Source organism: Mercurialis annua, linkage group LG1-X (genome assembly GCF_937616625.2).
Source record: "Mercurialis annua linkage group LG1-X, ddMerAnnu1.2, whole genome shotgun sequence".
Lineage (NCBI taxonomy): Eukaryota > Viridiplantae > Streptophyta > Magnoliopsida > Malpighiales > Euphorbiaceae > Mercurialis > Mercurialis annua.
This window is the reverse complement of record NC_065570.1, coordinates 10,805,980-10,822,365: the sequence shown is the minus strand read 5'-3', so window position 1 is coordinate 10,822,365 and position 16,386 is coordinate 10,805,980. Positions and strand designations below refer to the sequence as shown.

Sequence of the window (16,386 nt, the reverse complement as noted above, 5' to 3'; positions counted from 1 at the left end):
TAAAGTTTTTTTGCCGGAAAAGAAGTGTAAATTACACTCTTCATGAAACATAACTTAAATGTCTATCTAATTTGCTATGTTTGAGAAATAGGACACATCAGTAAATTTAGAGAAACCGAATAAACTAAAAATTTATAAATACATGACCTATTTGAATAAAGAACTTTTAAAAAAAATCTAACTAAACAAAAAATTTAAAGTATAAATTATTTTTATATGTTTAGATGTGAAAATTGTAAATCTGTCTACGTCGTTAACTAGGTTCACCTAAAAATTTCTCGAGCGAGTGCGTCACTTGCTAACAACTTCCATTTACAAATGGTTAATTAAATTTTAAAAAAGGTTAATCACCTGTAAAACTACCGACCTTTCATTTTTTTTTCAATAACACCCTCATCTTGTAAAACTTTAATAGCACTCTATTTTACATTTTTACATTTCAATAACACCCTAAATTTAAGAAAATAGATGATTTTATTATTATAAAGATTAAATTTTATAAAATAACTAAATGAAATGACCATTTTATACCTTTTTCTAATTAAACAAATACAAACACATTCCTTAACATAAAATACATCCAAATAAGTCCTCTTCCCACTATAAATAAAAAATTAAAAAATATTAATTTCTACCCTACATTTTTTTTCGATATCTTCCTCACCCCGCCACCCGCCGCTTCTCCTCCATCATCCTCCATGGGATGACGAGCTCGTCCTCCCATGGAGAACGAACAGAGCTCGTTCTCTCATGGAAGACGAGAACACCTCGTCCTCCATCCTCCCATGGAGGATGAGTTCTTGAGGAAGAACTCAAGAACAAGGAAGAATTCTGTTCTTCCTCAAGAACGAGGAAGAACAGTGTTCTTCAAAAAACAAAATGGCGAATCGCGGTCCGAAAAAGTCGGTAATGGATTCGAGGAGGTGGCGATTGGTCGAAATTCAATTATTTTAATTAAATAATTTTCTTATTATTATTCATCTTTAAATATGGAGAAGATAGTTTTTTGTAGTATTTATAACATTCAATATTATTTAGAATATGTGGTAAATGTAAAGGACTTGTTTTGAATTTTATCCAACTGAAATAGTTCAATTTAATACTTTATGGTGCTATTGAAACGTAAAAATGCGAAATAAAGTGCTATTGAAGTTTTTACAAGGTGGGGGTGTTATTGCAAAAAAAAATTAAAAGGTCGGTAGTTTTACAGGTGATTAGCCTTTAAAAAATGGATTTATTTAGCGAATTGAATATTATACAGTTGTTCCACTTTCTGTAGTTTCATGGAATTTATGTAATTTTTGTTCACCTTAAGGATGTTTATGTACTTTAGTTTTCTTTAAGTTATATCCTTTATTTTTTTTTTAAATTCTCATGATCTTTTTTGCCTCTACCTTCTTCTTCCTTTTCACATCTTCTCCTTGATCCTAATTTTAGAGAGAGAGAGTGAGAGTGAAGGCTGCCGCCTATCGCCATCCCGGCCCCGCCCTCGCTGCCGCGACCCATCGCCACCGCCCTGCCCTCTCTGCCGCCACCGGTCGCTGCCTTCCCGCCCCTTCCTTCCGCCACTCATCGCTGCCGCCCCGCCCCTTGCTCAGGTTTTCTTTCCTTTGTTTACTTTTTTGTCAACTCGTTTCTTGATTTAATTTCTTGATTGATATGTTACTTTTTATTTTAATTTGTTAATTGCTTTGTTAATTTCAGTTTGTGTATAATTTATTCATTAACCCTAATTAATTTAATTTCAGTTTGTGTATAATTTATTCATCCCGTAAGTACACTCACTGCCAAGCTCATCTTGTCAATCCTCATTGAAGAATTGTTGCTATTTTTTTAACTGTGAACAATCCTCTCTTACATAGCCTTTAATTTATATGTGTCTGTGTAAATTTGTTAATAGCACTTAATAGTTTATTGTGAGAGTTGATGATATTTCATCTGAGATAACGATTTTAATAGAAAGAAAGAATAAATAAGTGCGCGCGCGAGAGACACGTATGAGCTGAGATTGGGTGAGGGGATAATTGATCCAAAATGGCATAATTACGGGGTCTTTTGATCTGTTTCACTGAGAATTACTTAGTTGATATTTTGTGCCGAGTTGAGGGGGTGAGATTTGATCCTTTGTTCTATGTAAAATGCTAGGGAAATCATTGTTTTTCTTCTCTAGGCCTTTAGGTTTTTTGGGTATTTTTTGTAAATCGTTATTTTAGTTTTAGGCTTTCAAGTCACTTGGAGCTTATTAGTTTTTTGAAGAGAGACCCTGCAGGTTGGGTTAGGATAATTAAAAATGCTAGGCGGTACTAACTCAATATATATTGCCTTGGGTGCAATATGATCAGATTATTTGGCTGAGATATATCTCTGCAATTTTTGTTCACTCTTGCTGGGTTTTGTTTTCTTACTTTTACTTACAAGTATTCTCATTTCTAATTTTACGATTTCCTTCTATATATCTGATTTTGTGGTATAGTTTTCTTTTGTTAATTCATAAACTTTGTAAAGGCTACTACTTAGTCCGCATCTCAATAAGTAAACTAGTAATAGAAAAGATAAGGTAAAGTAGGCTCTCTAGAATGTATGTGTTTGATTAAATTTATTTTCATTTGTTTGCTTACCGTTATTCAACAATTTCCCTCATCCTACTTTCCGGCTTGGAGGCTGCATGTTAATTTTGGCACTTGATGGTTCGGTTGTTGAACGTTACATGCATGTGCCATTTGCATTGTAAGCTCTATAATGCAGCATATGATCCCCATCTATTGTATCAAGATTCTGTTTTTGAGAATATCTTTTATATCAGATAATCGTTCAGGTTGTAACACTTTGATGAATCATTCGTATGTAAATCTGTATTTTTTTTAAGTGAATGCAATCTAACTTTTATGTGGATTTGTTTTAATAACATTTGGAATTTACTATTTGTTCTTGGCCTTTAGGTTTTGTTTTACAACTGTATTAGGGCTATCCTTTTTTTTTTAGAGGAAAAGGGGGATTTTATTAAACCATAAAATCAGATATTACAACTAGTTAATTAGAGCTATGGATCTATTTGAACTAAAATCAGTCCCTTGTTGTAATCCCTATTTAGCTAAATCATGATCTAAAACTTTTCCGGTTCTGTGGACATACCCGAAACTACAATCATCTAATTGTATACCTAACAACACTATGTCTTCTGCAATAATTTGGCCTTAATCAAAAGTTTCCTGTGTTTGAGCGAGACGATTAACGACCAATTGGGCATCCGATTCAAAGTGAAATTTTTTGGATTTAATAATCAACGTTAGGGTTATCCTTGAACATGTGTGCATATTTGAGTTATCTTGAAGAGGATTATTGTTTTTATTACGTATGGATTTTGTTGGGAGATCACTGTTTTGTTATTATTTTGATCTTTTGGACTTGTTATGTCTCATGTTCCACTTGTATAGCTAGGAGTTCTTTTACATGTATGATGGAAAACTTTTAGTAGAAAATATGACTCTTTGAGTTGATATTGAGCTATTTGATGGTTTATGTATATTGCAACAAAAAGTATTTGAGTTGATTCAGTATTAGAGGTTTTAGTCTGAAACTGATAGTCTACAGGTCTTCCTCTATATGTATCAGAGTCCTTGGCTGTTACTGCATGCGAGTGTCGGGCAGGAGAGAGAAAGAGAGACGGATATTGTGATCAAGTATCGCTGTGAGAAGGTTCTTCTCTTTGATCAAATATGTAGTATTATTAACCGATATACGTAACTAAATATAATATAAATAAATACATCTATGTCTAATACCAATCACTTTATAGTTATTACGTAACTTGAAAAATTTAGGATTTGGACTCAACTCATCAGTGAAATTAAAAGTTTTGCTGTGATGTTTAAGCAATTGGAGGTTGAAGTGGACTGATTATTGTTGGTTATGTTTAATAATTTTCATATTTGATTGTTCTATTTTTTGGTTGAAGTTTCAAATTTGATGTATGGATAAGTTTTTGTGATTTTTGTTTGGTTAGGGGATAAAAAAATGGCTTTGCAAGAACAATTGAATAGGTTCAAGAAGCAGCAAGAGAAGTGTCAAACAACATTAACAAGCATTGCTGCCAAATCAGGAGTAGGAACGCATAAAGCAACTGTAACTCCAAAAGTCGTACCTGCAGCACCAATAGTTCCAAGGCCTCCTGCTGTCAAATTTTCGAATGATACAGAAAGGCTTCAACATATCAATAGTATACGAAAAGGTCCTGTTGGTGCTCAGATCAAGCGTGTTATTGACCTGCTTTTTGAGGTTCAATCTTTTACCTGTTCATTTTATATTTACATGCTTCAAAATTGTATTGAAGAGACTTTTTTGGTGTTTGCTTAGTCGTTACGCAAACATATGTTCTTTATGGTTCGTTTTAAGTAGTTGTCGGGAAATGACTTTGTCACACAGTATCGGTTGAATTCTTTGCTGGGAATATGAATCTCCTTTGCAAGTTTGATGTCTTTGTTTCTGCTGCTTTAAAAAGTTGCCACAATTTACTGATTTTGATACATATTTAAACTTGAAGAAATGTTAAACGACTCTTCCAGGGTATTTATTAAACTTAAGAGGGTATTGAACTATGCAAAAGTTTCAAAATGGGTATTGAACTTTTTTTTTTGTTATAAAATAGGTACTGAACTCTGCGAAACATTACAAAATAGGTACTCTTAGCCACGTGTTCTCTTGTAATTGGACGAAGGAAGAAGCCACGTCAGCAAAACGTTGCCGAGAGTACCCATTTTGTAACGTTTCACATAGTTCAGTACCCATTTTGTAACAAGAAAAAGTTCAGTACCCATTTTGAAACTTTCATATAATTCGCACAAGGTTAATACCCACTCTTCCACTTCTTTCTTCGACCATTACATCTTTTTATGAAGACGATGTGAAGATCATATCATTGTGAGCTGTATATTGTTCTCTCTTTTTGTTGGATGAGATATGGTTGGTATTGAATTGATGTTTTGTTTCATTCATTGTAATTGGTACTTAATATATGGCTAAAAGGATTATTGCTAGAGAAGATAGATTTAGGAATTTAAACCTTGCACGGCTTATTTTTTTGCCAGTTCTCTGCTGTTTTATCATTTTCTTTTAGAAGTTATGTTGAAGTATTTATTGTTCTTCATTTGTTTTTCATATGAATTCTGCTCGATACTGTTCCTTGTTTCTGGTGGTAGTGTATTGTTCTGGTTAGGAATGCATTCTCCTCTCCCCCTTGTTATTGTTTTGTGCTTTACCTTTTTTTATTTGTCCTTGACAGTTATTCTTTTGAAATTATAGGTTTTGCATAAACTGTTTTGCCTTTCTGGGTCAAGTTTTGCAATAAACCATTAAGATTTGAGCTTCTCACAAACATGTTTTTGCATGTTTTCAGACAAGGCAAGGTTATACACCAGAGCAAATAAATGAGGCATGCTATGTTGACGCCAACTCCAACAAAGCCGTCTTTGACAGTTTGAGGAACAACCCGAAAGTGCATTATGATGGGAAGCGCTTCTCTTACAAGGTGAATATGTTAAGTCCTTTCGAACTCTTATAGGTACTTACCACCATTTTGGATTAGTGATTTAAGTTTTTTTTTTTTTTTTTGAAATCAGTGATTTAAGTATTGTTACTGTTATAGTAACAATTTTTTTCCTTATATTGAAGAAGATTTTATGTTTGGAATTGCTTGTAGTCCAAGCACGATTTGAAGGACAAGAAGCAGCTACTTCACAAAATAAGGGAATTCAAGGAGGGCATTGCCGTCATTGATCTTAAGGATGCGTACCCAACTGTGATAGAGGATATACAGGTATAAGTTCAGAATTAGTAAAATAATTGAACCAAAAATTTGTGCAGTGAATAAATTGCTTTGTTTGGAAGGGAGAGACATGTCCTCTTGTCATTGATTTTGAGAATCGTTCTTTTTGATAAATGTATTTTTTTTCCTTCTCCTTGATTTTGTTTCCTTCTTTGTGGTCTTTGCTTTAGATTTATCTTCTCTTTTTCCATGTTTTATTACATGAAACCTTATCTTATCACTTTTTTTTTTCTAGGTGGTGAAACTCATCTCTTCTAATTTTTTCCATTAGGCTATACCCTTTTTTTAAATCTTGGTCTGTCTTTCTCTGTCTTTACCTCAGCCATGATAACAGTGGTAAGAGTTCCATTTAGATTATTTCTGCAATTTATTGATCATTGACTGCTTAAACAGAATTTGGGATTTTTTTTCCAAGTTAATTGTTGCGCCGGTTTTTTCCACAAACAAGCCTTAAATGCGTTTTTTTAATGATCAACCATCAAGATCTTGTATTCTGCATTCTTTCCCTGAAATCTTTTCTCATGAATTACTTTCGTTGTGATGATGTTGGCATGATGAGCTTATATTATGTCACGTCATTTTGTTTCTTGTTGTTGATGGGTGCCAAATTTTGTAGCTCACCGTGTCAATCAGATTGAGACTTGAAAAAGTTGATTTTATTTGATAGGCACTGAAAGCTAGTGGCGATATTTGGTTGCTGTCAAATTTCGATTCACAAGAGGATATCGCATATCCAAATGATCCGAGGGCTGTAATTAAAGTGGACGATGACATTAAGGTGAAATTCCGACAAATAGAACTGCCACGTGATATGCTGGACATTGAGAAGGATCTTCAGAAGAACGGGATGAAGCCTGCAACAAACACAACAAAGAGGAGAGCAGCAGCGCAGGTACAGGGCATTACCGCGAAGCCAAAAACAAAGAAGAAGACGAAAGAAATCAGCAAGAAGACTAAGCTTACAAATGCACATCTTCCAGAGCTATTCCAACACCTTCATTAATAGAGCTTACGATTTAAATTTGGATGAGATGGTTATTTAAGAGGTTGCAGAAGGATACAGCGAGTGCCGTTCATGTATTTTTGGGGCCAATAATCCTTTGGGTATTTCTCATTATAATGCAAGAAAAATTATGCCTCGTTGCTAGAGCAACTCCATTTGCATATATAAATTGTTTTGTTTAATGTAACAATATTTGTCAAAATATGTTATCTTTTGATTGGAACCATTATTTTCCCCTTAAAGCAATGATGGGAGAATGTAGAGGACAAGACTGGTTTCATTGTATTTTCAGTACAATGAAGAGCTGGCTATTTTTCACTCGACATAATACATAATACGAAGTTAAATTTTCTCAAAAAAAAAGTACGAAGTTAAATAAGGCTAAGTTGAGCTGTGTTTATATAGGTCTAGGTTATAACTGAATTTATATAAAGGAATTTAAATAATTAGTTTTTTTTTAGTTGAGGAGGAAATGTTTGTGGGAGAAAATTGACTTACGACCTAACAGATTACTATATAGTGCTTATATCATTTATTTGAGATATAGTTTATTGGTTTTAAATAATTAGTGTAATTTGATTTAATTTTTTAAAACTTAAATATATATTGAAATCTATTTAAACAATTGTATTAATGAATTAATTTATTATATATATATATATACACAATTGACCAGAAGCGACGAACCTATAGTCTAGGGTATTTGATCATAATGAAGAGAGCAGTAACGATAATGAATAAAATACTACTGACACTAAAATGAATATCTTACTTGATAGTAGTAATAAGCGGTATTATCGTACGTTTTATTGCAGAAATTGGAACTTCAATATAAGTACTTTTTTCTTTAAAATTTTCTTCTCCATTCTCTTTAAAAGCTTTTTTCATCTTCATTTTTGGATGGGAAAAAGTAATTATCCAATTTCGATCGGAATCATCTTCTCTCCGACCATCAATACTAAACAATATATAATTTCAATATTTATTTAATAAAATCTTTACACTATGTAGTTCTCCGATATGAAATTTATCGTTTCTTAAAAGAAATTTTATGGTTTTATATTTGTGTTGTGGTTTGTTTCGTTAGATCTCTCAAAAATTTCTAGCGATTGTTCAGGTTTTATAATCAATCATTTTTAAATATATTCAAAATACTTATTAATTATCTAACAAATGTAAGTAACAATGTTCTTTTTATTATAATATCAAACCAGTTTGCAAATTCATACACGAAATTTACCCTAATTTGCAATTACAACATAAATTTTGAAACTTGGCAATGTTAGTAACCAACTTTACACTTTTGGCAAATCGATACACCAAACACGAAAAACACTAACGTAGACATTGTAATATAACGCCATGTGTCGTTGCGTGATTGGTTGTTGTACCGATTTGCCAAAAAATGAAAGTTGGTTACTGACATGTCAAGTTTCAAAGTTTATGTTGTAATTGCAAATTAGGGTAAAGTTCGTGTATGCATTTGCAATTAGCCCTATTCTAAATGACTATTTCTGCACACCTCTAACTAAAAAAACAAGAAGTTAAAAATTGATATAACTATAAACTTTCAATTTTAAACATCTCAAATTCCAACATAAACTAGAGCTAACGAATAACTATTAAAAAATAATATTAACTTTGTACACTTGACTTGACTTAGTTTTGATCTTGTTGATTACACTTGAAGAAAACCAAAGTTGTTCACAAATTCGATTCCATCTACGAGTCTGAGTTTTGATTCTTCTTTCTCATCTATATAAAAACAAATTGGTTTTTTCTCAATAATTTCTTCCATGCACAAAAATCCTGCCCAATGCTTGTATTTTTTTTCACTAATACAAAAACCAAATTTGCATACACAAGTTCTCAAAACAAATTTGATTGGCGACCAATCCTACGAGGCAAACCAAAATTCTGATAAGCTCTAATTTCACCTCCTAGTGTAGCTGTCACTACAACCATACCCCACGCCGTTGCGTGAATTTGGTTTCCGTGGCTACTTCCTCCGTCAAACCACGACCACGACGAAGACCAAGATGAATTCGAAGATGGAGCTGCGGAAATTGACGGGGAATCACCGTACCTTATTGACGAAGAAGCTGAAGTACTAAACGAATCACCGAAATCAGAATCTGACCGCGAAATGGAAGCAGGGTCTTCTTCGGGCGATAGCGTTCTTTCTAGATGATTGTTGTTGTTGTTGTTAATTTTCTTCGGTAGAGGTAGAGGTGGCAATTGTCGCTTACTATTTCCAGCGGAAGAAATCTCTTCTTCTCGAGGCATAGAGTCCGTCGCAGAAGGCGGAAAGTATCTCCGACTACTGAGCGATAATGCGTCTTCTTTTGTCGGGGAGCCGCACGATGAAGGTGTCTGCGAGATTGTTAAACGTTTGGAGTGTCGTTTGGAATGGAGTTGTAGGGATGGCGGATCGCCTTTTATAGAACCGGGCCATGGTATCGCCATGGATACGTCTCTGCATTGGAAGTTTTCGTGCGATCGATTGTTGATTAGGCTTTTGGTCTTGGAATTCGGGGATCTCTCGTCGCGCTTCCATACGTATACATGTGAATCTTCGCTTGCACATATTACGTATTTTCCATCACTACTGAATGATGCTGATATTTGACTGTTTATATTTCTAAAACCTGTCACCAAAAACATTTTCTTATTACCATGGAGCGAGTTCCTATTATGTTACCCAGTAATTAAAAACATAAAAATGGACAAAAAAAAACAATGAAGCAACATTATTATAGAAATATAAAATTATAAATATAGCATTTTGAAATTTCAAAAGCGTTTTCAAAAATAGAAACAAAATACTTCAATGTAAGAATCTTATGTGCATACTTCCAAACGACACTGATACGGTGAAACAGTGTTAGTTTAAAATTTCCTATATAAAGGATACAATTTCGTCTCTGAAATGTCAAATGTCCGAAACGTAATCGAAACGGGACACGATGAAGTGTATGTACTACCTAGTTGCAAATATGAAAACAAATATTTTTCTGAAACGGGTCATCATGGATTTGTACTCCCATAATATTTTACATTTGAAGAATAGTGGATCTTATTTGAGCGGGGTGTGTAATATTCCGGTACCGCTGAATTAACCGACTGAACTAAACAAAACTTGTAATTTGATAAGGTAAATTAAAATTTGGTTACGAATATTTTTTTTTGACAATTTGGTTAAATCTGTGTGTTTCAATTTTTGATATGAAATTTTTAAATTGACCACACCAAACTATTAATATATACCAAAAGGCATTTTTAGATATCAACTTTCCCTCTATGAATATGCAATGAGTATTTAATACTAGAACTTTTTTTTATTATTTTATAAATACTAATGAAATTTGGTTTTTTGTTTAACCGTATTAAATTATTATTTTAGTTTGATTATATCTTATTTACAACTCAGTTAAAAAAATTGGAATAGAGGAGACGCATTGGTATAGATTTTGAGGTGTACCTCGGAATTTGTGAACGACATCAGAACCATCCAGAATGCGGATTCTGGAATCGGCGGAAGTAACAAGAACTTCAGATGGATTACCTGGACAAAACTATATGCATATGAAGTTTGTCAATTTAGCATCTACACAATACTAAAATACAAATCATAAAGTAGTAGTATAACAGACTGTTAATTACTTTGGCGGATACTAAATTATAATATTTTTATAAAATGGTTATCGAATTTTAAAAAATATCAAAATGATTACTGAATAATATCTTTTCAATAAAATGATGGCTGAATTATAAAAAGTAATAAATAGTTACTGAATTTGTACTTTTATGCAAAATAATTACAAAATAATTATATGTTTACAAAATGATTACCGACGTGATGCCTGATTATACATCTTTAATTTTATCTTGTCTGCATCAAAAAACCGGTAACCATTTTGTAAAAAATCTATACTCGGTAATCACTTCGCAGTTTTTTATAACTCGGTAACTTTTTTAAAAGAAAACTTATGGTTCGATAACTATTTGGTAACCTTTTATAATTCAGTAACCGTTGTGTAAAAAGTTTATAGTTCGTAACCAGAAATATATGTAACCCTATAATAGAAGATAAATTACCTGGAAACCCGTGATCTTTTTAGCTCGCTTCTTGTGCTGTAATTCAATCTGCTCCGCTTGATTCAGTTTGCAATCTGAAGCTAAATATCATCAGAATTTTGCATCTAATAAATAGTTGAATCACAATATCACACAGACTCAAATTCACACCTTCAACATTGTACAATCGGCAACTTCCTTTGTGTGAACCAATTAAAGCCCCCTTCAATCAACAAAAAAATAAAGACTCATAATCAATAGAGTATATTATATAAATGGATTAAACACACTTTTTTTCAGGGTAGATTAAACGCAAATTAAATCACGAATATTTGGCATATTTCACAATTAGAATACAATTTTCATGTTTTAGTAAATCAAAATACCGGGCTATTTTATGTTGAAAAAAAATGTTGATATGAACATTGTAATATACACCGGCAAATATATTAGCGTTTTTCCAACCGAGAATAGCTTGATGTTTCGATGTGCCAAAAAATAAAAAATAGTTATTAAATTTGCCAAATTTTAAAGTTTATATTGTAATTATAAAAATTTCATAATTTTTTGCAAATTAAATCACGAACTTTACACTAATTTGCAATTACAACACGAACTTTGAAACTTAACAATGTCAGCAACCAACTTTCATTTTTTGGCAAATAGATAAACTGACCAATCATGCAACGATATATGACGGTACATTACAATATTCACGTCAATGTTTTTTAGATCGGTGTACCAATCTGTCAAAAGTTAAAAGTTGGCTACTGACATTATTAAATTTTAAAATTTGTGTTGTAATTGTAAAATTAGGGTAAAATTCGTGATTTAATTTGCAATTAACCCTAATTTGTTTTTTCAATTGACACTATATAGAGCAGAAGCAAAGTACAAAGATGAATATATATAAACCTGGCCATCAGGAGTGTAGCAAACAGCAGTGACCATTTCATGAAGATCTGTCCAATCCACAAGTTGTCTATCAGGTATGCTCCATATTCTGATCTTGTTATCAAGTGACCCACTTATGAAATAGTTGTCATCCATCGGATTGAATTGTATGCAAGTTACTATAAAACCAAAACTATCAATTAAATTGGGGTTTCAGAGTTTTTGCGGTTATCACTATAATTTTTTTACAAAACAATTAACAAATTATAAAAAAAATAAAGAAAAGAGTTATTATGTTATATGATTTTTATATGAAGATTACCAGCTTATAAAAAGTACTAGTAAATATTTTATAATTCGGTAATTATCCGTGTAGAGTTTTTTTTTTTTTTGATAATTTAGGGAGGAGGGAGCGCTTTTGGGAGGAATCGAACCCACGACCTAGCAGCTTACTGCTTAGCGTTTATACCATTTGAGCTATGGCTTAATGAGTCCGTATAGAGTTATAATTGAATAACTGCGAAATTATTTAACCCCTCAAAATTACTTTGCAAATATCTCATCGTCTTACCATAATCATTATGAGCAAACAACTTGAGACAGCTCTTCGTTTCCATGTCCCACAATCTAACAGTTTTGTCCATTGAAGATGATAGCAATTGCTGCATAAATCACAATTATTTAATTCTCCGCTAACCCAAATTGTATTTGTTGTCTCATATGTAGCACACAAACGGAAAGAAACACTATTTTTTTTTATAAAAATAGTTTATAAATATATAGAATTTTAGAGTTTTTGATAAAAACGAAAATGGTAAAATAGAAAACTCGATAAATTTCCGTGCAACATAGAGAGTTGAGATAGCTAACCTGAGATCTAGACCAGGATAAGTCCAAAACATCATCAAGATGGCCTGCCAAGGAACAGACAGGTTTTTCCGATAGCGAAAACACGGTTTCGGACACATGTACATATTCGGGTATGGGATTGATTTTCCGGCTAGAAGAGCCTTTCTTCTTCTTTTTCTTTTCAGAAGAATATGGAGTAATCTCACAAAGATTCGGTGTATTTGAGAACGGATGAAGTTGAGGTAAATTTCCTTCATTAAGTGACATAATTTCACATTCTTGAACTTCCCATATATGAATTACCCTATCTTCACCTCCACTAGCTAAAAATTTAGCATCCGGACTGAACTTAATACTCCATATTGACCCTTGATGAGCTTGAATCTCTTGACACATATGCAATGCACTTAATTCCTTATACGATTTCCCCGTCTGTCGCACCTTCATCCACCCCGATTTCGATTTAGATTCCGCTGTCGGAGAATGAGTCTCTCGTTCCTTTTCACTTCCTTTCAAACCCGTCATCGTCATAGAATGTGCCACGCCTTTTATGTTCTTCAACAACGCAGCTCCTCGTCTCTTGCTCACTCGTAAACTCTTCGACAAGTACGAATTCGCGGTAATTTTTCTTTCGTCACCGCTAACTTCCCCGTTCATCCTCGAGACGTTTTCTCTCCGCATTAACTCCTTAACAACGGGAGAATGTCCGACGCACTTTTCGAATTCTTCCAACGTTAATTGCTTCCCTGTCTGAAGATCACTCACTCTATTCCACATACCATCTTGATCATACTCATTAACAATGAATTCTTTACCCGTATCTAAATTTTTTATCAAGAAAAATGCGCCAAATCTGTTATCCGACAACATCGGAGCTAAGCTGCCACTCTGTCTCATGCTCCTTGTCTTAGGTGAAACACTAATGGAATCTTGATAACAACATACTCTAGCATGCGACACAATTATCATCGAAGATGTTCGAGTTAACCGCTGTTTCGAAACGTTTCCGAGTAGTTCTTCTTTTCGTTTCTTTTCGACTGAAAATGAGGCTATATCATTACCAGACCTGGAACGTACGAGCAGTACCTTCATTGGCACCGGCGAAGCGGCTTTCGCCGCTTGCTTCGGTAATTCTCCGGCATGAACATGGCCGTTAGCGTCATGAGAAACATGACCGTTTGAAATTTTATTATCAGAAGCACCACACGTTAAGTCTTTTTTACTACAAACTGTAAGCACCTCTTTTTCGGACGATAACCCCATGCCTTGGAACAGACGTTTCCGACGTTCTTTGATCGATCCAGGCGCCGCCATCCAGATATCGTAATCTGGGGACATTGCGGCGGCGGAAACAGAAGCTGGGGCGGTGTAGTTTCTGAATTCGGAGGTGGAAACGGAGGACATGGCGGAGGCGAAGGAGACACGAGGGTCATCGAAATCGTCGTCTTCATCGGAGGCGGAGGAGGCTAAGTCAAGGGAGACAGAGGAGGAGAGACGATCATAGGTCTCAAAAAAACGATCATGATCATCGTCGACGTCGTGGTCGTGGTCGTCGAGAGCATCCCAATTCATTGTGAAGGTTTTCTTGCGCTCCATTTGAGGCATTTTTATTGTTTGGAGTGTGAGAAAATGGAAATGAAACAGCAAAAAAAAAGAAGAAGAAAAGAAAATCAAAAAAAAAGAAAGGAAAAGAAAAGAAAAGAAAATGTTGTTTTCTTGAAAGTGTTTGTATAATTTTGGGGGAGGAGAGGAAAAGAAGGGAGAGGTAAGTAATGCTTGCCGTTATGTTTGGGTTTTATTTGGGTATTTTTTAGGAAAGGAAACGGTCAAAGAGGAGTCTTTATATTTTACATTACATTATTTTTTTATTTTTGAGATCATATATTACATTTTAATGAGGAAAGTATAGAAAACATTTTTTTTCAAGTTATTTACAAAAATAAGTAAAAGTTTTATATTCAACTCTTTAATTTTTATTGTTTTTCAATGAAAAGGAGGAGTGTCGATCTGACAACAACAAACAACGGTCGGTTATCTTCATCAGAATCCGCTAAATTTTAAATTAATTAATCTAATATGAATACAACTATATAAAAATATATATAAGTCCACCTGAAATGCACGACAGACCTATCTAATTTTTGAGTTGTCGATATCATGTGAATAATGTTATAAGATCCAACAAAATCTATCAAAATTAATTGAGAAAATAACAGAAAAACAAGAAAAACTATTCTTATTTTCGCACTTTACAATTTTAATGATTCTATTTTCATTGTCACCATTTGATTTACATAATCACCAACTTTCTTCATTTATTTTCAACCACCACCACTTTCTTCTTAAATTTACACGTGTTCACCTATGTAACATTCAGTAGACCATTTTTCTTCATAATTTATTTCTTCTTCTCCATTATCCTATCCTTCACCACCATCATTCTCCACCACCACTACTCTCATCATTCTCCACCACCGAGCTCTCCAATCGGAGCTATTTCGTCCACTCAATAAAAAAATTGACCCATCATCCTTTTCATCTTCTTCCTTTTCCCCAAACCCTAATCCCCAAAGTAGAGAGAGAAAGTAATAAAAATTAGAGAAAGTAATAAAAATTAGAGAGAGAAATGGACAGCGTCGGTGGCGGTGGTAGTTACAGAATAGAGGCGGAACAGTGGTTGACGATATCAGAGAAGCTACTAACAGCACGCGATGTTCAAGGAGCTAAAAGCTTCGCGATCCGGGCGCGTGAATCGGACCCTAGATTACTCAAATTCGCCGACCAAATAATCGCCGTAGCTGACACGCTCCTCGCCGGAGAATTAAGAGTGATAAACTACAACACGGGAAGCAATAACAACGACTATTATGCGATATTACAGATTTCAAGACTGAGTCAATCGATGAAACTCGTCGCGAATCAGTACAGAAAATTAGCTTTGCAGTTGAATCCGACGAGGAATAGGCTTTCATTTGCTGAGCTGGCTTTTCGGCTTGTATCTGAAGCCTGGATGGTGTTTTCTAATCCTTCTAAGAAGGCATTGTATGATCATGAGCTGCAATTAGTGATAGAGTGATAGTTAAAAAATGAAAAAAAGTGAGTCTTGCCATTTTCTCGAGAAAGTGAGTCTTAACAAATTAAATGGAGACCAGCGTTAGAAAATTATTAATAGAGCGGATACATCTCTGATACATTTTTGATACATCCGCGATACATATCTAATTTTATTTTTAATGAATTGAGTTTAATTTTGTAATCTTTGAATGTTAGATAGTGCATTTCGAATGTTTTATTGTTGCTAATGTTATTTTCTAGTGCTTATTTAATTCTAATCGACTACATTAAATTGTAATTCGAATATGTTTCTGATACATCTTTCATACACAATTTATACATGATAGATACATACTTGATACATTAATTGAATTAACTGACTAATTCGATGGTTCGTTTTTATATTTAGGAAAGCTTATAAACATATATGTTTATACGTATGCGATACATCTCAGATACATATGTGATACATCTCCGATACATAATTTATACGTGATATTTATTAAGAAAATATTAAACATGATGGATACATTTTTTAAATGTACTTAATTCGCTGATACATAATTTATACACGATAGATATATTTTTAAATGTATTTAAATAGATACATGATAGATACGTTTTTACTAAATTTATACATTTTTACTAAATTTACACACTGTGATTTTTTTACATATATTTGTTTGAT

The 16,386-nt window shown here is 33.5% G+C and overlaps 3 protein-coding genes across 5 annotated transcripts; 2 read left to right on the top strand and 1 right to left on the bottom strand.

Moving 5' to 3' along the window:
• Positions 1-1,378: 1,378 nt before the first annotated feature.
• LOC126664618 (uncharacterized) lies at positions 1,379-7,066 on the top strand. Of its 3 annotated transcripts, none has more exons than XM_050357110.2 (6): positions 1,379-1,598; positions 3,613-3,696; positions 4,004-4,275; positions 5,393-5,524; positions 5,696-5,812; positions 6,489-7,066. In XM_050357110.2, exons 3-6 carry the CDS (start codon positions 4,015-4,017, stop codon positions 6,822-6,824), a joined length of 846 nt encoding a protein of 281 aa, XP_050213067.1. In that variant the 5' UTR covers positions 1,379-1,598; positions 3,613-3,696; positions 4,004-4,014; the 3' UTR covers positions 6,825-7,066. The 3 variants fall into 3 exon arrangements, with proteins under 3 accessions (XP_050213067.1, XP_050213068.1, XP_050213069.1); XM_050357111.2 differs by having other exon boundaries at positions 3,592-3,696; XM_050357112.2 differs by lacking the exon at positions 3,613-3,696.
• Positions 7,067-8,440: 1,374 nt separating this feature from the next.
• Positions 8,441-14,438, bottom strand: LOC126668339 (uncharacterized). The gene is made up of 7 exons (XM_050361563.2): positions 12,666-14,438; positions 12,367-12,457; positions 11,817-11,974; positions 11,073-11,124; positions 10,923-10,996; positions 10,306-10,399; positions 8,441-9,472 (listed from the first exon to the last, which is right to left on the bottom strand). The coding sequence occupies exons 1-7, from the start codon at positions 14,247-14,249 to the stop codon at positions 8,694-8,696; spliced, it is 2,832 nt and encodes a 943-aa protein (XP_050217520.1). The 5' UTR covers positions 14,250-14,438; the 3' UTR covers positions 8,441-8,693.
• Positions 14,439-15,270: 832 nt separating this feature from the next.
• LOC126661965 (chaperone protein dnaJ 49-like) lies at positions 15,271-15,720 on the top strand. Its single transcript, XM_050355869.1, has one exon. The coding sequence runs from the start codon at positions 15,271-15,273 to the stop codon at positions 15,718-15,720; it is 450 nt and encodes a 149-aa protein (XP_050211826.1).
• The last annotated feature ends 666 nt before the right edge of the window (positions 15,721-16,386 follow it).